The sequence below is a fragment of the Balaenoptera physalus genome (genome assembly GCF_965194825.1).
Source record: "Balaenoptera physalus genome assembly, chromosome: 15".
Classification (NCBI taxonomy): Eukaryota; Metazoa; Chordata; class Mammalia; order Artiodactyla; family Balaenopteridae; genus Balaenoptera; species Balaenoptera physalus.
In genome coordinates, this window is record NC_138894.1 from 16,753,179 (window position 1) to 16,777,044 (window position 23,866).

At 54.3% G+C, this 23,866-nt stretch overlaps 1 protein-coding gene across 1 annotated transcript in view; it reads right to left on the reverse strand.

Moving 5' to 3' along the window:
* Nucleotides 1–1,040: 1,040 nt before the first annotated feature.
* Nucleotides 1,041–23,866, reverse strand: part of ATOH8 (atonal bHLH transcription factor 8) — a 34,668-nt gene continuing 11,842 nt past the window's right edge. Inside the window, exon 3 of the mRNA XM_082426874.1 lies at nucleotides 1,041–2,085. Within this exon, the coding sequence (XP_082283000.1) occupies nucleotides 2,080–2,085 (6 nt within the window). The 3' untranslated portion in view covers nucleotides 1,041–2,079. The remainder of the gene's footprint in view (nucleotides 2,086–23,866) is intronic.

Genomic DNA, 23,866 nt, shown 5'->3' on the forward strand with positions numbered 1-23,866 from the left:
TCTGCTCCCTTGTCAGCAGGATGGTGGTATCTCCCCCAAACCGTTAGTAACAGGGTCCTTTTATGTCAACAAGTTTGCTGCAGGTTGGTCCACATTTCCTGCTTCCCTAGGAAATGCCACCAGTGTTACTCAGAGGCTCAGAGGGACACCAGAGTGAGTCTGTCATCTGTGCCTAGAAGCCTGGGGTGACAGACCACCTCCCCCTGCCCCACTCCAAGCCCACTCTGCCTGGCCTGTTTCCAGGTCACTGTTGCTCTGAGGAGCTCCATGAGCAGCCTGTGGCCCCTGCTTCTGCCCCAGATCCAGGACCAGCCCGCATAGCTCGGTCCTTGGGCAGAGCCATGTCTGGGAAACACTGGTGCAAGAGGAGGTGCAGACACTGCAGCCCCAGCCCAGGAGCCCGGGAGTAGACAAGAGAGGGCGACTCTGGGCGGAACCATGGGACAGGTGTGTATTCTGCAAGGGCACAGCCTCCTTCCCTCATCACCCCCCCTCTCCTTGGGCAGCCCTGCCCCTCCTACACAGCCCTCTGCCCTGACAGTCCTTTCCTAGTTCTTCTCTTATTAACCCTCCCCCATCCCCACTGAGCCATTATTGCCCCATCTTAGGCCAAGGCCACACAAAGACTTCGGGCAGGAGCTGGCCTATGGGGCTGGAGAGGTGCTAAGCGCACAGGCAGTGGAGTGAGGCCGCCCTGATGTGAGAACTGTTTCTGTCACTGACTGGCCCAGTCTCCTCCCCGCCTCAGGTTCCTCATCTGTACAATGGGATTAAAAATTCAGTCCCCACCTTATAAACTCACAGTATGGAGTAAATGAGGCACGAAGCCGAGAACGCTCCTCACATGTTCCTGACCTGGCCTCCTGGTCACTAGTCCAGGCCGAGGCCATGGCGAGGGCCCCACCCCCTTACACACACACACACACACACACACTGCTCACTTCCTGAAGGGTTCTCAACCTCTCCCTCCCCCCACAACCCTCTCCAGCTGACCGGCCAAAGGCCTGGTCACCCACAGAGTCCATCAACACAAGCAAGTGTTTTCTTTACATGTTGGGGCTTTTACTTCAATTTGAAGCAGATGGTTGAGCACAGATGTGAACAGCTTTGGCCCTGTGAGCACAATGAAGGAACAGGCCTTGACTTTGAACATGCCCGCCTCCCCACATACTGGCCCATTCCCCTGGTCCCTTCCTCCCCTCTGCCCCCCTGCACAACCGTCACAGACCGCCGGCCCCCAGCCAGAGCGCCATCTTGTGTGCCCAGTCAGGAGGGCAGACCCCCGGCAAGGAGTGGCTGGCTGGACCGGCTGGGGGTCACCTTGGGGCAGGTCCCTGGGGTGAGGCATGGGTGGTCAGTATTTGCCCCCACCCTGCCACTCACTTCTCATGATGCTTAGGGCCCAAGAAGGAGCCTGGGCCCAGGGAACATGGGAAAATCAGGGTCAGAGGCCTGGGCAGCCAGCGGGAAGGAGAGGGGGGCCGGGATCTCAGATCTCACTCCCCCACAGGCGCCCCCAGCCTCCCTATCACAGCCCCCAGAAGGCTTATCTGCGTCCAGCCAGCTCGGGGCCCAGCTGTAGAAAGGGAGTTCCGGGTCAGAGGGTCAAGCGCTTCCAACAGTCACCAAACGTCCATCCTTTCCACGAGTTCCTAGTGGAACTGCTGACTCGTTCTTTGGCGTGAGATGGGACCCGGGCAACAGGAGGAGCAAACATCACAGAGCAACAGTGTGGCTTTTCACTATGGGGTCTTCTCACCCCATTTTGTTCAGTGTCTCTGTCGAATCTTTGGCAATGAATTTCTGCAGCCAGACGGTGGGCCTCAGGCCCGGGCAAGGGGAAGGCTTTGCTCTCCCCGTCCCACCAGGCAGAGAGCAAAGTGCAAAGTCACTATGGAGTGGTTGGCGGGGGGAGGGCGAGAGGGGGGCAGGCAAGCTCCTGTCCTGAGAGGTGGTGGTCTGAGCATCCGGTGGCAACTTAGAGAGGATGACAAGGCTGGACTTGGCGAGCTCACCTTCTCCTCAAGCTTGACTGGAAAGAGGGCCCACAGCAGCGTCCTTGGACGAGCCCATGGCCGGTCACTCCTGAAGGAAACAACCAATGGGAGGAGAGGGATAAATTAGGAGGTTGGGATTAACATATACACACTACTATATCTAAAATAGATAATGAACAAGGACCTACTGTAGAGCACCGGGAACTCTACTCAATACTCTGTCATAACCTATATGGGAAAAGAATCTGAAAAAGAATAGATATCTCTATATATCTCTATATAAAACTGAATCACGTTGCTGTACACCTGAAACTAACACAACATTGTAAATCAAATATACTCCAATATAAAAAAATAAACTAAAAAAATAAAGAAACAGCAGCTAAGGCCCGGCACAGCCAAATAAATAAATAAATAAATGTTTTTTAAAAATAAAAATAAAGAAACAAACAAAAAATAAAAAAAAATAGATAAGCTAAAAGGATATATTGTATAGCACAGGGATTATAGCCAATATTTTATAATAACTTTAAATGGAATATAATCTATAAAAATTTTGAATCCCTATATTATATACCTGAAACTAACATAATATTGTAAATCAACGATACCTCAATAAACTAGCAAACAAGCAAAAAGAAGGGCTTCCCCGGTGGCGCACTGGTTACGGATCCGCCTGCCAATGCAGAGGACACGGGTTCGAGCCCTGGTCCCGGAAGATCCCACATGCTGCGGAGCAGCTAAGCCCTTGCGCCACAACTACTGAAGCCCACGAGCCTAGAGCCCACGTGCCACAACTACTGAAGCCCATGTGCCTAGAGCCCGTGCTCCGCAACAAGAGAAGCCACCGCAATGAGAATCCACAACAAGAGAAGCCACCGCAATGAGAAGCCCGCGCACTGCAGCGAAGAGTAGCCCCTGCTCGCCACAACTAGAGAAAGCCCGTGCGCAGCAACAAAGTCCCAACGCAGCCAAAAATAAAAATTAAACAAATAAAAATTTTTAAAAAGCCAAAAAACAAACAAACGAAAAACAGCCAATGGTCAGAAGTAGCCCCTACTGGTCCTGACTCCAGAAGGCCGACCTGTACCAGGTGCCGGCACCCATGGCACCTCCGCTTACTCAATCCTCGCAGCTGCCCGGGGAGGGACTCGGGAGGGACTTGTATGGCCCAGGCAGGGACTGAATCTTGAAAGGTTCAGTAAGGGATGGAGCCAGCATCTGGATCCAGGACTGGCTGCTGCCAGAGCCCACACTGTCCCCTTACTCCCCACCCCTACCTTGCTGCATTTCAGAGCCACTGCTGATTTTGTTGGTTTGTGGGATGGGCGGGGTTGTAGAGGAAGCTCAGGGACCCCTGGTCCTGATACCACAATCCCCCAGGTCACACCTCTGTGGGATATCAGAGTCAGCCCTGTCCCCCACGGGAACGGCATCCTTACCTCCTTCTCCCTACACCAGGGGTCCCCAACCCCCAGGACCCCTGTACCGGTCTGCAGCCTGTTACGAACCGGGCTGCACAGCAGGAGGTGAGCGGCAAGCGAGGGAAGCTTCATCTGCCTCTCCCCATCGCTCACAACACCTCCTGAACCATCCCCTTCCCCATGGTCCGTGGAAAAACTGTCTTCCACGAAACCGGGCCCTGGTGCCAAAAAGGTTGGGGACCGCTGCCCTACACCCTTCAGACAAGACACTACACCAGCAGCCAAGAGGCTGACCCTAGGTGCAGCCCATCCCCCCGCCAGCTGGGCCTCAGTGTTCCCATCTATAAAATGACAGTGTCTTCATCTATAAGAGGTCAGTGTCCTCAGCTGTAGTAGAAATGAAGCCTGACCTGGGAATTCTAACACAGAAAACAGATGACCATGGTTCTAGTCTATTTGGATCGGGAGAGTACAGGGGACACAGAGAGAGGGGAGCCCAGAGTCTACAGTATTCCTTCCAACGTGGAGCCTGGGATGGCTGTGAGAACCCAGGTGCTATGGGGCAAACTGGAAAACCCCTAGGTTAGACCGTCTTTCAGTTCCTTGCAGTCCTGACCTTCGGAAACTTCACTCTGGCAGCCGAACTTGGTGTTGCTCGTGAGCAAACTGACCAGAGGGCGTGATTTGCTACAGGAAGGGACAGGAGATGCGTAAAGGTCCTGGGGCTGCCGGGGCTTTAGCTTTGGGGGAGGTCAGAGCTGGTGGGGAGGCTCTTCAGGGGTTCCCAGTGCACCCAGAACACGCGGGAGAAAAACAGCCATCCGTTACCTGGGCACAGCACACCCCTAATAACGCAGTTCCAAATCCCTCTCTCCTGTTTCCTGCAGCAACCCTGAACAAACAGCTAAGCACTTATTTTTGAAGCAAAACATCTGTCAGGCACCTCTGACATGCCAGGGAGCTCCTCACATCCCCAGCTCAGAGGTAAGTGCTACGAGCTGGCAGCAGCACGACTTGAATTCAGATCGGCAGTGTTTATTCTACCACACAGAGCCCGCTCCTGCTGAAAGGGAGGCTCGGGGAGCCGGCTGGAGCCAAACCACGAGGCTGGAGGGGCTGCGAACCACAGGCCCTGGTGAGCCTCAGGCCTGGGCGGTGCTGGGCAGGCAGCCAAGGTGCGAGGCCGGGGCAAGGCTGGAAGTGGGGTCCAGGGAGGGCGAGGGAGCCCAGCCAGGAGGAGGGAGTGTCCTCCAGCTAATAGAGGCTAAGAAGGGGAAAAGGAAAAGTGAGAGGAGGGAGCATCTTGATGTGGTGAATCCAGGCTCACATTCTCCGAGCCCATGGTGCGTGGCTGGCCCCAGCAGGAATCTGCTTTTTGTTACCGAGTCTGAGGAGGAGGATTAAGAAGCGGAAAGGAAACCCGTGGGGATGGCACTGGGTCTGTGGTCCACGGGGTGATTTACAGCCGCGTCATCCCGGCGCTGGCTGCCTGGGCGGGCCCTGCCGAGGACTGGCCCGGAGTTCCTCCCTTGTTCAGTCTGCCTGCGGTCGGGGAAGGCACGGAAGGCTGGGGCAGCTGAAGCCATCCCACTGGCTGCCCTGTAAAGGCGGCCGCCTGGCCGGGCCCAGCCCCAAGCCCTCAGTCGGCTCTCAGACTCCACTGAAGCCATGGCTACCGCCCAAGAGCAAGGGAGACAGGGGTTTCTCTCGCCAAGGCCTGACCTTCAATTCTCAACCCCACCCTTTCCCTAACGTCTACACGGGACCTGCATTCCCACCACCCACCTTGGTCCAGGAATCCCAGCACATGCATCATCCGTCCAAGGAAGCCTTATGTCAACTGGAGCGTGGTGGGAAGAACACTGGGAGGCCTTAGGTGCCATGACCCTTTTTGCAATTAACCAACTGTGTGACCTTGGGGAACTGACTCTCCCTCTCTGTGCTTTAATTCCTTCACCTGTACGGCAAGTACATGTACATGGATTAGCACCCCCCAAAGGGTGTTCTTCAGAATACTAGCCAGGTGAGGTATATCCCATGAGTTTGGGAGACATCACAGACCTTGGCCCTACCTTGGAAAGTCACTGTGCATATGAACATATTAAAGTCTCTGAAAAGTCTTACAGTAAAGAAATTCATGTGGCTTTACTTACCCAGTGTTTTCCCAACCCATTTGATTGTGTGACTGCAACTGCATTGTGAGGAGTAGAAACTCACTCTACTCTTTCCGTTACTTAAGGCTACACAAGGGCATTTCAGAGCGGCCGGGGGAAAGTCTCAGGAAAGCTTGTGAACCTCAGTAGGGGCAATCTATGGCCCTTCCCTCCAGGTGCCTGCCAACAACATCACTCAGCCACTTCCAGGCTCTGCTTCTTTCATGCCTGTCTGCCCATTGGCCCAATCTCTCAGCCTCCCAACCCCAAACGCCCAGTGAAGGCAGTCAGTTGGTCCAGCCTCAGTCAGATTTCTTCCCCTAGACCAATCTGGTGTGGCTGAGAGACAGGAGACAAGCCTACCTATGCCACCCCTTCAGGAGAGGTGGGGTATGTGTGTGTGTGTGCCCGCGTGCGTGTATGTAGGTGTAGGTGTGGACGTGTGTGTGTGCACGCACACATGCAAGCGTAACTGCAAATACAGGGGAGAGGGCTGGACATACTCCCCGCTGTGACAACCACACCACAGACCCCCTTCTCATGTAACTCCTGGCAACATCCTGCTTGGGTCCATGTGAGAAGCACAGCTTGAAAGGGCCTCTTGCGTCCCCTCTGGCTCTGGCCTTTTGTGGGTGGTGTTCCCACTGCGGCCAAGGCTCTGATTATGGCTGGGTAAGGCTCTCACCGTCCTGAGGAGCCCCCTGCAGCATGGCCCCTCCACACATCTGTGTTAAAAGATGCCCTTTAAACACAGGTCGTGCTGCTCACTAATATAAACTTTGAAAATGACTAGACAAGATGCCTCCCAGGTCCCTTTCAGCAGGTCTGACGTGCTGGGTCCGACTGAAGTGATTTGGTCAGGGTGACAAAGTGTCTGGGTTTATCACATTCAGAAATCATCTTTTTTTTTTTTTTTTTTGGCCACAGCATGGCATTCAGGATCTTAGTTCCCCAACCAGGGATCAAACCGCGCCCTCGGCAGTGAAAGTGCAGAGTCCTAACCACTGGACCGCCAAGGAATTCCCAGAAATCATCTTTTTATCTGCTCACTCATTTGTGGTCAGAATGTCAGGTCCACAATGGCAGGGACATGGTCATTTTGTTCGCTGCTGTAGCCCCAGAGCCTAGAACAGTCTGGACACACAGTAGCATCTCAATAAATATTTGTTATTTATTGGACATGTGAATAAATATTTCCAGTTACCAGGCATTTTATTTACTGTAGCGTTTAAGTGCCACCAGATATGCTTCCTATTTCAAATGTAACACTGAGCATTTTTGTAACTGTGCCTATGCTTTAGGGGAACTTTTGGTAATTGTTGTGAACCCAGGAACAATGTTGTATCTTTCTGCTTTTGTTCACTTCCAGTTTTTAAATTTCTAATTATACCTCCTCTGCTTACTAAGTTTGTCCCTGGCTTTAAGTGGATTGGTTTCCTCTCCTCATCACTTCTGTGTCCTGCAGGGTAATTTTATCACTTTGGGGCATTTAAAAAAACGATTATTTCTGCCTATAAGTTATTTTACCTTTAAAGTTCATTTTCAGTCACTTCACCTATTTAACCATTTTTGACTGTTTTCAAATCATACATCTTTCTGTATTTAAGCAATTTGTATACAGCCTTCTAGGTGCAGAAAAAGATGTCAAATGGGATTGAAATCCTGAGTTTTTTGTTTTTTATGGTTTGTCCTAAAAGGAGAAGTCAGATTGCAATGTTACTTTAAAACTAAAATATGAAAGACAAGCAGGGAGGGCATGGGAGAAGTATTTTTCAAGACCCACACTATCAGGCATTATTTTACCTTTCACTTTTATGTACACCAATATATGGGCTAGAAAGGGTTTGGTTCTAAATGCTGACCACTAGGGTTCATCTTGGCCCCACAGTCAGTGGGACTCTGGGGCCCTGGGCAGGCTGGTTGATCTATCAAAGCGTCAGTTTACTCATCTTTAAAATGAGCACAGGGGAGGGATAAACTGTGAGATCGGGATTGACATGTACACCTATTATATATAAAATAGGTAACTAATAAGGACCTACTGTACAGCACAGGGAACTCTACTCAATCCTCTGTAATGACCTATATGGGAAAAGAATCTGAAAAAAAGTGGATATATGTATATGTATAACTGATTCACTTTTCTGTACACCTGAAACTAACACAACATTGCAAATCAACTATACTCCAGTAAAAATTAAAAAAATAAAATGAGCACAGTAATAGTGTCCACTTTCTAGCTCAGTTGCAAAGAATCAATGGGACAAGAGAGCCACACTCCCAGCAAGGCCTGGTACACAATGTAAGCACCAGCTCCCATTCCTGCAAAGAGCTGGGTCCTTGGTGTGATTCACTGGTGTTTGAAAACATAAAATGGCATCATAGGCTGAAAAGTTTCAAAAGAAGTAACCAGAAATAGTCATATGGAACCAACTGTCATCTTGACCAATCTGCTTTAGACAAATTCTTTCTCAAAAATAAGCACAACTTTTAAATTACTTAAGTCACATCCATGACGAATGAATAACCAAAGTGTGGTATATTCATACAATGGAATATTATTCAGCCATAAAAAGGAATGAAGTACTGACACATGACAGAACTTGGATGAACCTTGAAAACAGTATGCTAGGTGAAAGGAGCCAGACACAAAAGCCCACGTATTACATGATTGCATTCACATGAAATGTCCAGAACAGGGAAATCCATAGATTAGTGGTTGCCTAGGGCTGGGAGGCAGAAGGAGACTGCTAAAGCATATGGGGTTTCTTTGGGGGCTGATGAAAATGCTCTAAAATTGGCTGCGGTGATGGCCACATTTTAGTGAAAAAACTAAAAAATCATTGAATTGTACACTTTAAATGGGTAAACTATAATCTCAATAAAAATGTTAAAGTTTCTGGGACTTCCCTGGTGGCGCAGTGGTTAAGAATCTGCCTGCCAACGCAGGGGACAGGGGTTCAAGCCCTGGTCCGGGAAGATCCCACATGCTGTGGAGCAACTAAGCCCGTGTGCCACAACTACTGAGGCTGTGTGCCACAACTACTGAAGCCCGCGTACCTAGAGCCCGTGCTCCACAACAAGAGAAGCCACCGCCATGAGAAGCCCGCGCTCCGCAACGAAGAGTCGTCCCCACTCGCCGCAACTAGAGAAAGCCCACGTGCAGCAACAAGACCCAACGCAGCCAAAAATAAATAAATAAATAAATTTATAATTTAAAAAACTGTTTAAATTTTTGTAAACGCATAAGTAGTATATGTTAATTATAGAAAAGTTAGAAAACACAGAAGAGTGAACAGAAGAAAACCATTTAAATCACCTCCATCTCCCCACCGAGAGAAACCATGATAGTGCTAGGTGATTGCTGTTCCACATACTTTTTCCTTTTTTCCTTTTTTCCTTTTTTTTCCTTTTTTTCCTTTCTTTTCGATTATAGGTTATTACAAGACATTGAATATAGCTCCCTGTGCTATACAGTAGGTCCTCGCTGTTTATCTCTTTTATATATAGTAGTGAGTATCTGTTAATTCCAAACTCCTAATTTATCCCTTCCCACCCTTTTCCCCTTCGGTGACCATAAGTTTGTTTTCTACGCCTTTGAGTCTGTTTTTGTTGCGTAAATAAATTCGTTTGTATCATTTTTAAGATTCTACCGATAAGTGACAGCATATGGTATTTGTCTTTCTCTGTCTGACTTGCTTCACTTGGTATGATCATCTCTAGGTCCATCCATCCACATGCTTTTCCTATGCGTAGGCAGACCTATGTTGGATTTCATGGGAGTGAAATCAGCTTGTGCAAACTGCACAGCAAGCTGGTGTTTGTGTTTTCTCCAACACTCCAGCCCATACATCTTTGCATCTGGCAGATCTGCTTCTACATCTCCAAGGGCCAGGCTCTGCTGAGGTTATTCTGGGCACAAGCATAGGCCTGGGCTTCTGGCCTCCAAACTTCCCAGGCAACTGGAAGCAGGTATGGACCAGTCCACCCCCAGCGCCTCCCGCCTCGCCTGGCCTGGGCGCCACGGGTGACAGGCAGGAAATTTATGAGCAGTTGGAGCTGGCTGCTCTTTGCTGAGGGCGGGAACATGGTGTGAATCAACGACCACACTGTGTCCAGGCTGGGAGGGCTCTCAAGGTGCCAGGACCTAAGAGTTGCAAAGTTATAGCCAGAGCCCCTTGTGAGCCAGGAGAATCCGCCTGGGGACCATGAACTGGGGGAAAAATTCATTTAGTCATCAAAGATTTATTGAGTTCCTCCTGTCAGCTCTGTGACAGGCATAGGGGTTGGAGGCCCTGCCCTGCAGCAGCTTACAGTCTAACCCCAGGGCAAAGCAGAAACCACCAAAATGCTATCCTGGTAAATGCTGTCGAGTCACCTCTTCCCCCTGCCCCCCGCGTTGTGTCCCTCCAGGCCACTCATCAGAGAAGCGAATAGGATTGCCAGGGGGCTCCCGGCTACAGGGTGCAGATAGCTGCCTGTGATGCTAGGACGACGTCCTGCCCTGCCGGCCCAGGTCAGGAGCAATGGTGGGTCCAGCAGTCTAAACCGCTCACTGACTGAGGCCAACATTTATGTTCAAACCTCAGGGTCAGTCAAGGACATACAGAAGAACTTTCCTAGCGGTAGGAAACAGCCACTGAGTAACCCTGGGGACCCCTCCTGTGCTAAGATGCTGGAGCTGGGACCCAGGCACCCGGGCCAGCACTGAGAGAGCCCCATCCAGCCCCGGGCGCCCCCTCTGTTCCAGTACAGCCTTGCTCGGAGTTCCTTCCGCCCACGGGAACGGAGGCTCCAGGGGCGCAGGGTTCTGCCGGCTGTGTCCCCAGTCCAGGACAACGGGGGCTCCGGTCCAGCTGCCTGCCCCGAGACCCACCTCACTGCAGTCTGGGGAAATGCGTTTCCCCTCTGAAGCCTCCAAGCTCTTCATACCGACTCCTGTATCCCTCTGTGCTCGAGTCATGGTTGGTGCAACTGCCATCGCCCACTTGCTCAGCCCACACAGCTCCACCACGAGCTCCTGAGACAGGGGGCCAGGTCGTCCTCGGCTCCCTGTCCTCCCAGGCCTGGGGACAGAAGTCGGTGAATCGGCTGAGGGCGGCCTCGTCCGGAGCCCAACACACTCCTTTGCATGTGCGATTGTACAGTCCTTGGGAGGTGTTGTTGCCGCTTCCATTTTGCAGATGGGGAAATGGAGGCCCCAGGTCACACGCTGGGATGCAGCAGAGCAAGGCAGACCCCTCAGCCCCTAGAGGATTCAGCTTCTTCACTGGCACTCGGGACTAGAAAGTCCTCAAGCCATCCCCCCAGCTGCCACCTCTCTTGGTTCTAAGAAAACCTCAGCCTTCATCCCCTGGGGCCTAAGGGAAGGTGGGAGGCCCGGCGCTCGCAGAGCCAGGCCAGAGCTCAGAGGGAGAACCCGCGCCTGCAGGGGACAGGCAGGGAGACCCCAGGCGCCGCCGCGCCGACCCTTCTTGGGCTGCAGGCTGACAATCTCTGCTTCTCTCTCCGTGCTCCCACCGCATCTCTCTGTGCCAGCTCTCTCTTGGTCTCCCCTCTGCTTCTCTCTCCACGTCTGTCAGCCTATCTGCCTTTCTGGGTCCCCACCTCACCCCGCCCACAGTACAGGGCACAACAAGGGCCGAGCTGGCCTGGGTGAGGTCTGAGGCCCAGCTGCTGCAGCTTCCCATCTGCTCCCCATCCTGTGAGGTTGTCCAGCCAATTCCACTTCGCTGCACGCTACCCTTCCAGACCCCAGAAGCTCAAGGAGCTCCTGACCTTGTGCCATAGCCAGAGAAGGCACCCAGGCTGGAGGGCAGCAGACAGCTGGGCAGACAGGTGGCCCAGCCAGGTGAGGAAGGCCCTGCTCCCTGGAAGCGTCCCTTGGGCCCCGACTCATGACCCTCACACATGCTCCCCACCCCCGCCAACACTACACGTATACACACACCCCCAACCACAGTGTCGGGGGTCCCTGGGGCCCCCATCATGCTTCTGCATACCTCCGTGCCTCCCCTCTCCCCAATCCTTTTTTTTTTTTAATTTATTTTGGCTGCATCGGGTCTTAGTTGTGGCATGCAGGATCTTCGCTGCGGCATTTGGGATCTTTAGTGCAGCACGCGGGAACTTCAGCTGCAGCATGCGAACTCTTAGTTGTGGCATGTGGCATCTAGTTCCCTGACCAGGGATCGAACCTAGGCCCCCTGCATTGGGAGCGCAGAGCCTTAGCCACTGGACCACCAGGGAAGTCCCTCCCCTCCCCTCCCAATCCTTATAGCAAAGTGACAGCAGGAGTGATGGGGCACCAACCAGACAAGCCAATTCATGCTAAAGTGCTGGCCCACAAGCCTTTGCAAAGCCCGCAGCATGTCTTCAGGAGACCCCCAGTAAGAGTCTAGCTGTGGATATTTCAGGATCAGTGGGGGCAATAATGGGGTGGCTGGGAGAGGCCACGAGGCCCCTGGACAGCCCAAATAACCAAATGATTTCCGAAAAAACAGTGTGCAAACCCCTCCTCTGGCCCCTCCCATTGTCCCTAAGCCCCTCATAGCTAGATTCTGGAGCTCCCATGGGATTCAGGAAAGGGTAGGACATCTCTGATCAGGGCTCTTTACTCACCACCACCCTGACCGTCAGTGACACCACAAAAGTACTGGGAAGAGAAACGGATCTTTCACCCACACACACACTTAAGTGCACGTACATACACTCCCTGACGCACAAGCACCCTCACTGACGCAGTGCAGCGCAGTGGTTAAATGTGCCGGCTATGGCATCAGACAGCCTCTGTTTGAATCCTGACTTCCCCGTTCCACCAGCCGTGTGACTTTGAGCAGTTACTTAACCTCTCTGTGCCTCGGTTTCTCCACCTATAAAATGGTAATAATAGTAGTCTACCGTCTGAGGTTGAAGAGAGGATTAACGATCACAAAGGCTGCGAAGCCAAGCACTCAGGGTTAGGCAGCCACGTGTCAGTACACACACGTGTGTATGTATGTGTGTGTGTCTCCCCCCATTTGCACGTCAGCTCGTCAAGGCAGGAACTGTGTCTCCCCATCAGGTGGCCAGGGCCCCACTGGGGACACGGCAGAGAGGCGTTAGCTGCCCATGAGATAGACAGTGCGGAAGACAGCTAGAAACACCTCACTTGCTCCGGCTTTCACGCTTCCATTCATTCAGCAAACATGTACTGAGTGTTCAGACTGTGCCGGGCTCCATTCGGAGCATGGGGGGCCCCCCGCAGTGAGCAAAACAGACAAGGACCCCGACCCGCCCAGCGCTGCCCCCGCAGGAGAACAAGCCCCTGAGCAGGAGCGAGTTTCCCTAGAGAAAGGAAGCCGTGTGTTTTCTGTGCCCAAACAGCTTGGACAGGTCCCAGTTCCCAATAATTGATGCACTTCCCTGCATTCTCCGTCAGACGCTACTGGATGTACTTCAGCTTCCTCTTGACAACTCAAGGTCAAGCCCGGGAACGTCAGTCTACAGAAGACTCCCCAGGTCCTTGAGGCTTCTGGGGCCCTTTACCCCGACACTAAATGGCTCCAAGCCTCTTGGCTCCTCTGAGCCCCTGGTGTTGCTCTTTTTGTTCTCTGCTCCTTCCCACGCCATCAGGCCACTGGCTGCGATTCTGGGGGCTGTCACTGCACCTGCTCCAGGAGCTGGCCTCCTGGTTGCTTCTGCTCAGCTGCTCCGACCTGAGCCTCCCGGGAGTCAGGCTTGTAAGAACTGTGCGCAGAGCTAAGCACAGTGGGCTCTGAGGAAGGTCCTGCAGGGCTCTCCCGTGAGCTTTCCTGCCTGGCCTTTGTGTCGTTTAGCCTGAGTTCCAAAGGGTGGGGCCTTTGTTTTGTTCTCCAAAGTGACCCAGCACCTAAAACAATGCCTGGCACATAGTAAACACTCAAAACTGTTTATTCTTAAATAAATGTACTGCGTCCTTCAAGCTTAATTCATCTTTTTCTGCTTCTGTTGAATAAATGAAGCACCACTGCGTGGTTACATGGAGGGGGTGGGTGGTCAAAGTGGATCCTGACCCCTGGGGGAGAGGGGAAGTTCTGAAACCCTTGAAGGCCTCCGGGCACCTCCCCAGTGCCAGACACTCAGTCCACCATGTGGGAGGCCCTCCATCTGAACCTGGCAGACGGTGCCTACAGATGCCCCAACAAACCCGTGCACACACACACACACACACACACACACACACACACACACACACAGGGCAGAAGGACAGACTCGGTGTCTGCTGCCTGGCAACAGAGTCAAGCCCACCCAGTCTAAGCCCCTGGGTGGGGAGGGGACACTCAAGGTCCCTCTGCCCACCTTCCAGATGGACAGCATTGCCCTCCAGGAGCCCCAGTGACTGCGTAGTGCACCCAGTTGACATGGCCCTTTCGTGGCCATCATTTCCTTGAACCCTCCTCACCCATGGACATTTCTATCCATGTCTCATGAGGAAAGCGAAGCTTGGAGAAGGCAAGCGCCCGAGCTGACAGAGCTCATGAGTGGCTGGGCTGAGACAGACCCGCGTCACTGCTAGACCCCCTCACCTTGGGAGAACAGAGGGCAGTGATGGTCTAGATTCAGGAGCGCTTGTTTCACGGGGCTGGATGAGCCTAGGTCCTGCCCGGCCCCACCCAGCTGTGTGGCACTGAGTGACTTCACCCCCCTGGGTCCCAGCCTCCTCACCTAGCTCCCATGGTTAGTGATGTGGATCTCAGGAGGTCACTGCGAAACTCAAGAGGACAAGAGGCATGAGAAGGCTCTGCAAACTGAAAAGCACTGTGCAGAGGGACCAGGTCACCAGTGGCCTGGCCTAGTCACCTAGGTCCTCTGAACCTCAGTGCTGTCAACTGAAAACAGGGCTGCTGGCCCTCACTTTGCGGGGCTGGGGGGAGGAGTAGGCAAACTCGCAGAGATGGGGTTCTGACACTGTGGTTGAGGTTATGACATTGGTCAGCCCCGTTGGGAAGAAAACCACTCTGTCAAAAATCAGGGTCAACTTTCCAGGGATGAGCTACGTGGCTGTTTACCCTGCTGTCCTCCCAGATGAGAGGCCCCAATGTCCTCCTCAGTTTCAGGGACAGCACCCCTTCTTTCAGGGCAGGTAGGGGATGTCTGGACAGGACTGACTGAACTGGTGAGGAGAAACGCTCTTCCCGGCGAGGCCCTGCCCTGCCTTGGATGTAGTGTGTGGATGAAGTGCTCAGTGCCGTGGCAGCCACTGTGCAGTCATGAGGTAAAGACCAAGAAAGAAGCCCGAAGCCTTAGCATCACCAGAGCCTTGGAGCCAGGCAACAGTCTCCTCACGTCACCTTTCCTAACTGTAAGAAACAGGGGCCCTGTTAGTTTAAGCTGCTGCTAGAGGGGTTTCTGTGATCTGAAATGCAAAGCTTTCTGCACTGATTCAAGGCAACAAGAGCCCAAACTCCCCAAACAGGAGCCTGGGGGAGCCCAGGGGCACTTCCCTGTCTGTGTCCTAAAGCCCCTAGTTCACTCTTCCCTAGAGTCTTTGCCTTCACTTCAGGAATATTCAGCCCCAGTGTGTGTGGATTTTCGTGGAAGGAATGCTGTGCATTATTTGGCAGCTTCCTCTGTGCCAGGAGCTGGGACACAAAGATGAAAGGGCTGACAGTCTAGCTACAGAGGTGTACTAAACACACATTGTGTGACATAATGTAATGTAGTATAGAGTTTTAATATCACATAATTTATCAGGTAACATATCACCTAAAAATATAATATAATGACATAAAATGAGCTCTAAAATATCACATAATAGAGTATCACATACTATGTCTTTACTTCATACTGTATCATAGGATGCTCTCCTGAATTAGACTCTACACACCCCTATGGTAAGGGCAGGGAAGTGGCCATGCTATGGGGCCCTGAGGTGGAGGCTGGGGTAGGGGTCAGGGAGGGCTTCCAGGAGGAGCTAAGCCTTCCAGAATGAGCAGGACTTAGCCAAACAGACAGGGTAGAAGGGCATTCCAGGCAGAAGGGACAGCATGAGCACAGAGGCCAAAAATAGCCCCTCTGGGCGAGGAGTTCCGCGTTGCTGGAGTGTAAATTGGGACACCGGGAGTGACCGGCTGGAGCCAGGTCACTGAGAGGGAGGCGCAGGTGCCCTGTAAGGGAGTCTGGCCTCTACCCTTGGCCTGTGGAGAGCCCCTGCGGGGTCCTGAGCCGGGGAGTGAGGCAGTCAGACCTGGCTTTCAGCAGAGCTGCTGGGAGCGGCTCAGGTGGGTATGAACTGAGCCAGGGAGCAGCTGGGCAGCAGGGCCAGGCCCCAGATGGCCGTGAAGTCTGGGCAGAGAACTAAGCACCTTGAAGGCAGGTGCCTTCGCCCTCTAGAAACATTTATACTAGGAGGTCAAGAAGGCAGGGATTTATACTTTCCCCTAGAACCAGCCTCCGGTCTGCAGGGGCAGGTAGAAAAAGGATGACCAGGGCCTGCTGGCGCCCCCTGTGCCAGGCGATCCACTGTGCCAGGGGCAGGGGCTCAAGGCTGGGCCGTGGGCAGGACAGGCCTGGTCACTCCAGTGGGAGGGCAGCCCCGCCCTCCCTCCTCCTCCCACTGCTCCTCTGGAAGCCCCAGGGCTGGAAAGCAAGTTCTGGTCACTGGTTGGACCCCACATCATCACCAGGGGCCTGGGGCCAGCGGCCACTCCTCCTTCCCTAGGCCCTCCTCACCTTTGGCTCCACGGGGACCAACTTCCCAGGCAGGAGACACAGGAGGGAGGACAGAGTTCACAAAACAGTTTCACATCCTTTGTGCCACTGACCCCTGGATAGGTGGGCAGTCAGGCTGGCATCTCCCGGATACGACACTTGAGCAAGGCCACCCAGCTACGCAGCCCCCTGGGCAGAGCCTAGACCAGCCTCAGAGTCCAGACTAGGTAGCTGCCCACCAGGCAGGAGACACAGGAGGGAGGACAGAGTTCACAAAACAGTTTCACATCCTTTGTGCCACTGACCCCTGGATAGGTGGGCAGTCAGGCTGGCATCTCCCGGATACGACACTTGAGCAAGGCCACCCAGCTACGCAGCCCCCTGGGCAGAGCCTAGACCAGCCTCAGAGTCCAGACTAGGTAGCTGCCCACCAAGGCCTTAGCAGGGAGGGGGGATCTCGGCCCATGCCCAGCCCTTCAGACGGGGAGATTAATAGCCCTGAAATTGTGATAAACTTATATATATTTTGTCCTGCCAGAGCTGCCACCTCTCCAACCGAAACTGGGAAGAGAGGAGAAAGGAGTGAAGTACGGGGCCTGAGTAGAGCGCAGATGAAACGCCCTCCAAAGCCCGAGCCTCAGCTTGTGAGGACCGGCCACCCGTAGCGATGTGGACGACAGGCTTTTTCCACTACTGGGGTGAGGGGCAGCCGAGCTTCTGGGTCTCATGGGACAGTGTTGGGGCAGGCAGTGAAAAAGGGGTGCCGGAACTGAGAAAGGAAAGGGGAAGCCCCCAGTCCCCTGCCCCTGCCCCATGACCCCCCCCCATGAGGTCGCGTCCATCTGACACTTGGGAGGTGTCCCTCTCCCCACCTCCACCTGGCAGCCCTGGGCCTGACTCTCAGCTCCCCCTCAGAGGTCCAGGGGGGTGGCCTGGACCTTGCCCTCCCTTCCCCACCCCTGCCAATGCTGGCCTCCCAGCTGCCAGCCCTGCCCCAGCACACCCCAAGGGCCCCACTCAGGCCACCCGGTGACTTCTCCCAGGAGGTGCCCAGATTCCAGGCAGACATCTCCCAGAAGTTTCTGGCGGTGGCGGCGGTTCTTAAAAAAGGCTTCCTGTCATACTGCAATCAGCTGAGGCGCCAAGCGCTGAGCGTTTCATTAATGCCACTGCTCTTCCAGAGCGGCTCCGTGCTGCCTTCTGATGAGTTGATGGCGGTCTCTGCACTCTCTCTGCCCCCGACCCTTCCCCGGGTTGACGACTTTCTGCTACCCTGCCCACACTGTGCCCTCCCGGGCAACTTCTTTCTGCCCTGTCTCCTCCAGCCCGGGTTTTATGAAAACAGTCACTTCTAACCATCTCCCATTTTAAGAGCTTTGCGAAGAAAAAAACAGTTCGGCAGCGTCCAGGATACCTAATTAGGTGGCCTTCAGGCACCTTAGAGGAGGAAGAAAAGTCACAACTGGTGCAAGAAGGGGAAGAAACACCATTAAAAGAAAACAAGGGGAAACCAAATAAAGAGCAGAGATAAAGAGTCGAGAGAAAACAGCGGCGCCTGAGAAACACGGATTCCAGCCGCCAACTTTTACGGCGTCCAGCCCTGTTATTCATAAGCGAGTTTCCTCTCTCACAAAGGACCTTTTGCACGGTTTTCCCTGCTGCCTCCAAACCAGCTGCTTGTGCTGTTGTATCCTGAGTGATGATGAGGCTCTGAAAGGGTTTTTTGGGAACAGATGGCCAGGGGAGAGCTGGGGAATGTGCCAGCAGAGCGCTGGGCGGGCTGCCAGGGCCTGCGGTGACTGAGTGCTTGGGCTTCCAGCTCGCGTGCTTTCCCTGCCCTCTGCCCTCCGTGGCGCCAGCAGGCCTTCCCAGCGAGCGCTCGGAACATCTGGAGTCTGGGGCTGCCAGGAGGGGGGGCCGCGGCGGCCGGGCGGGGGACCCTCTGTTCCAGCGGAGCTCCCAGGGCCTCGCCACCAGGCCCGCCTTGTGGAACAGCTAATCAAAACCACAGCGCCCGAATGGGAACCAGGCGCGCTCCCAGCTGCAGCCAGAGGCCGCCAGGGCGACTTAACCCGGTGTCAGGCCTCGCTGGCGGCGGCACTGGGGGCGGGGGGCTGCTGACACCCCCCCACACACCGGCCCGGCCCACCCCTTGCCACCCCCAGCGGGCTGTTGGCTCCCCGCGGCTAAATGGAGCCTGCAAGTGCCGCAGCCCGGCTGCTTACATAAGAGCTCCTGCTCCTGACAAGGCCCTGCACCCGCATTTGCTGGGGGTCCCCCGGCGCAGGCCACCCTGCTGGGCGGTATGTGAGCTTCAGGGCCCGGGCGCAGCTGAAGAGCTCAGAGTTTAGAACCAAAGAGACACGTGCTCAAAGCAGCTCCACCACTTCCTCGCTGCATGGCCTTGGGCAAGTTACTGCCCTTCTCTTGGCCTCAGTTTCCCCTCTGTGCAATGGGGAAGTGGTGCTAACTTGTGGGGTTAGCATAAAGGGTAGAGATAAAGTATGGGAGGTGCTCGGCACGCAATGGGCACTCCCCACTCGGTCAGCACAATTGTTGGTGAGAGTCTGTTTATTAGCATTATTACCATGTACAACCACACGTTATGCATGTTCTTTGGTATGGATCCGTGAACTTTGAAAGCCCAGGGATTTCTGGGCTGGCTAGGTGCTCGCCCCCCTTTAAGGATGCAGGGCCAGGGGGTTTGCCCTGAATGCTGGACAAACAGGAGTCCCCCAATCAGAACTATCTGCCCTTATCTGCCTATTGTCTGGTAATTCATCCATTCCAGGCACTGCCCTTTCCTGAGATGATCCTTCCTGGGATTCCATATGAAGTTGTCACCTCGTGGCTGTAAATTCATGAGATTTCCCTTCTGGCACTGAGAAAAGGCCAGCCCTTTCTCATACTGGATCTCCTTTAATCCTTCCAGCAAGGTGGCAAGGAAGGTTTACAAGCTCACACTTTACACACGAGAGAACGGGGGATCAGAGAAGTTAGGTAACACACCCAAGGTCATATGGGTAGGAAGTACCAGTGCCATGATTCAAACCCAGGTCTCCAGCGCCAAAGCCTACACTTCCCCTACCTCATGGTCTTGCCAAGGGTCTCCCTGTTGTATGTGCCTTAAAGTTAAATGACAGCACCAGAGAGAATTGAAAGGAATTGTAGGGTTCTCTCAACTCAACACCCACCTATAGCATCCTGGACCACCGAGCCTCTGAAGGGGTTTCCAGCGGGACACCCTGGCTCAAAGAGGTGCCCTGGAGGTTAGAGCATCAGAGGGGACTTTTCACGTCTCTGACTTTCTGAGCATGAGAGGTTGGTTCTTTCTCACTGTCTGAGACCCCAAGTTTTCATTCATACACAGCGTGGTGGGGAGAAGGGTGGGGTCTGGGAGTGCGTGTCAGGAGGGGAGAGGAGGAGGAGGTGAAGACAGTGTGAAAGGAGAGGGGAAAGCAGCGCCCCAGTATCTCCCCCACCTCGGGACCACCCGGGGAACAGCAGAGGGCCAAGTTCTGCGTTCCAAGGAAGCCAGCTCCAAGCTAACCTGGGGGGCTCCCCAGCCCACGACCCCTCCATCCCAGTCCCTGCCAGCCGTGTGGACTAACGGTGTCAACTGTGAGAGGAGAAACCACAGCTGAGAGAACACTCTGTGTTAGAACAAACAGCTGGCGACAAACGTCTATGTAATTGGAATGCCAGAAAAAATAAATTGCATCCATTTTTATGACGAGAAGGGAATTTGATGGTGGTTTCCCACCCACCCCCCCTTCTTTCCCAGCATAGACGGACTCCATGGGCTTTGAAAGCACATGGTATTTAACTCAGTAACATGGCTTGGAGGATGTGGAAACAGGACCTCCTCTCACCACCCTATTTCCATGCGGGGGGCGGGACAGGGAAGTGGTAGGAGCCCCGGGCACCTCTCCTATTGGCCAGTTCCTCGGGCCTCTGAGCCTCAGATTCATGGTTCCCGGGACAACGTCAGGATCCACCTTGAAGGGGTGGCGGGAGGAGTCAACGGGGTGATGTGTCAGAAGTACTAAGCACCCAGCACCACGCCTGGCGTGGGATCCGGGCTCTAAGAACGTCAGGTAGTATCAGTATTCTCCGGGTGCACTGCACTGGGGTCCCAACAGTCTCTGTGAGCAACTTTCAGATCTGTGTGAAATGCCCGTGATGGGCAGAGGGGAAGGGAGAGTAAACGCCTTTTGTCATTTAGACAGAAAAAGGAGCTGAGGTGACCTCAGTTCGGAAAGTCTGACCAGAAGGGGCCTTAGAAGTCACTTCTGGGGTCAACTCACCTTACAGAAGTGGGAGACCAAAGCCCCAATGGGGGTGACTGTGTACATGGCAGGTGGGGACAGAGACAGGACAGTGTCCCTCAATGGGGACTCTGGGGATGCAGGAGACCCTGCCCACGAGGGGCTGGATCCAGCCAGAGCAGGTGCTGGAGACTCTGCCTCACATCCTCTGGGGCTCCGGAACAGACCACAGAAAGAGCAGGTGCCACCAGGTCCTGTCTGAGGCCTGGTTTCAGCCACCCAGACAGAACCCTCTCGGCTCCCACTGACCCCCCCAACCCAAAACCAATGTGCCACCTCAGCTGGCCCCCAGCACCAAAAATACAGAAGTCTGCACCCAAGATGTTCTTCCCAACAGGAGTCCGGCTACCCTCGAACCTGCCATCACCACGAAAAGCCTCCCCTATCCAGAAAGCAGCAGGAAGAGAGAAGACGCGGTCGAGCTACGCCAGCCTCAGTGCCTCCTCTGGCACTGGACCACCCACAGGGTGAGGAACAGCCTCTGGCCTTGCAGAGCCAGCCTTCCCTGCCCAGCTGGCACACATGGCTACAGTCACAGCCCCGGGGTCACCAATCGGTGCCCAGGCGTCTGGTAGGGCCCTTAGCTCAGCGCACCATAATGGACTTATCCCTCCCCGCCGGGCAACCCGCGGCCTGTGAGAAACCTGGGGGCAGGAACTTGCTGGCCATTTATCACCAGGGCTTAAGCTATGCCATCAGTGTTAGTAGCCGCTGCTGCCGTTATTATTATTATTATTATTATTCACTGGAAGGCAGTGCCCTAGATTGTGGGAAATCGGTCCTCTCCTATCCCACAGGTCCGGCAATGCCCACCCTGCCCAGGTGTGGAACAGTTCTGCTGCTTTTCCTTCTCCTCCTCAGAAGCTCCCCGGAGTTGCTGCTTTAAAAACAGGAGCTGCGGAAACATGGCCCAGAGCCAGGTGCTTAATGTGCATTATCTCCGGCTGCAGCCGGAGCTCGAGCTGAGATCTGCAGAGCCCTTCCACTCCTCCCACCTGTCTCTCTGCTTGGCAGCCTCCGACGGGCCTCTCTGCACGACCAGGGCTTCCAAACGGACCCTGGACCCTCAAAGTCACTTCCTGTGAGGCCCAGATATAGAGCACTCACCCGTCAAGGGACATGGGTCCCCACCCCCAGCAAGGAAGGGCTGAGATGGGCAAAAGGATGTGCCTGGGGCCTAGAGGGTAAGTAAAGATCACTTTAAATCGCATTCTTAACACAGGTCTGGAGGGACAAGGCAGCTCATCAGGGGACACTGAGTACAATCTGTCAAGGAGGCGTTCTGGAAAAGGGTCGCCCAGCCTCTGGGGCACATGAACTGTGAGAGAGCCACGCTCTCTGGGACAGCTCAGATCGCCCTCAGTGGCATTGGTGGTGATCATTTATGGAGGACTTCCTTTCAGCTGGTCACTTACATCAGCATATTTTCTAGTTTCTTCCTTTCTTTATCCTTCATGAGAATGTAAGCCTGACTCACTCCCATCCCCAAACCATCAGGCTGCCCTGAATGGCTGCAGGGGAGGGGCAACAGGGGCTTGATTTGAGCCTCACATCCACCTGCCCTGTCTACAGGGACTAGGGAGGGTCAAGCCCGCCCCACCGCAAATACCCATCACAGTGCCCATGTGCTCAGGATGGGATTGCCCAACACGGAACTCACTGCCAGTGCTCGATAAACACTGAATGAATGAATGTATGAACAAATGAAGGAATGCGTCTCCAGGGACACCAGCTCCCTTGGTTCTGGTTAACAAAATGGTGGCCTATCCCAGGCACTCAGGGCCACTGGGCGGGTCACTGAAGACCATCCCTCAGGGCACCCTGAAACTCACCTACCTGCATGGGGACAGATACAGGAAGGCACACACACCAGGAGTGGGGGGGTGCTGTGATCTGCCAATCATCTACCAGGGCAGTTACAGGGCCCAAAAGGCCTCAGATGTCCCAGCAGCTCCAAGACCCTGTCCCATCCCTCCCTCTAAGTCCTCTGGGCAATGGTGGTTGTCCAGGCATGGTCCTCGGGAGATGGCAGCCTCAGGACAGCCCACTCGGCAGGAGGGGCTACAGGATGCAAGGGGCCCCTTGCCCTTCAGAGGTGAGGCAGGACCTCTGCTTGTAGAGTCAGACTAGAAAGGGCCTTGGAAATCTCTGATGTTTCCACCATCCCCGTTTATTGAGGAGAAAACTGAGGCAAGAAGAGGTTAAGAAATGGGTCCAAAATGATACAGCTAGTAGGTGGTGAGCCAGGCCTTGAACTCAGGGCTGTTTGATGCTCTTACCCACAATCTAACACCTCAGTCTCCCAATCTGGACAATGGGGAGGCTGGACCAGATGGTCTCTAAGGTGTCTTAGATTTGATGTGATTTCAGGGGAAGCCAAAAGCTCGTCTATGCTGAGCTTCGTCACCCCACCACCCCCCTTCTTCCCTCACCTCCCAAGCATCTAGTTTCCTCCCCAGCCCAGGGCACTTGCTCCAATCAAAGAACAGGGAAGGAGGGGGGCCCAGCACTCTGGCCTTTGGTGGCTGATGGGAGGACTTGGGGAGGGGGGGATGAGGGGCAGAGATGGGGGAAATGGCGCCTGCCCACCCTGCCCATCCACACCTCCGACCGACCACCACCGAATGCCAGGGGAAGTTCACCGAGAGTTTACAACCCTCCTTTGTCACAGAGCGCTGCATGGAGCCATCAATCACGCCCTTAATTTACCCGTGTCACTTTCCAGAGGAAAGCCGCCCTGCGAGCAGCCAGTAGCGCTTCCTCTCTCACCCACTTGATGAAGATTTCATCTAATTGGTCCACATTAAATCGTTCCCAGGATCCCAACGTGCCATCACCGCAGCAGCGGCAGTGGCTGGCGGTGGGGACATGCCGGGGCCCTCCCTGCTGTGGGCAGGAGAGACCACAGAGGGCCTCCCTGGCTGGAAGCCTCTTGAAGGGGCCCCTGGGAAACCTGGAGAACCCAGAGAGGGGCCTCCTTGAAAGGGGGGGCTGGGGGAGGAATGTCAGGGATGCGGGGAGGGGCCGGCCAGGAAGGAAGGAGGAGGTGGTAGGAAGGAACGAATGGAGGATGCCAGAGTCGCTTGGCTCCCCCCCGCTCCCCATCCCCGGATGCCCAGGGGAGTCAGGCATCTCTAACCACCTCTACCCTCTTCATGGATGCAGACTGGGCCCCACCCTCTGTCTCTCTCCCTCTAGCCTCGTGGGCACAGAGATCCAGAGGGTTGCCATACGCCTTGCTCTGCACTGCCTGGCAATGACCCCCAACTGGAAATGCTGGAAGCCTAGGCCATCTG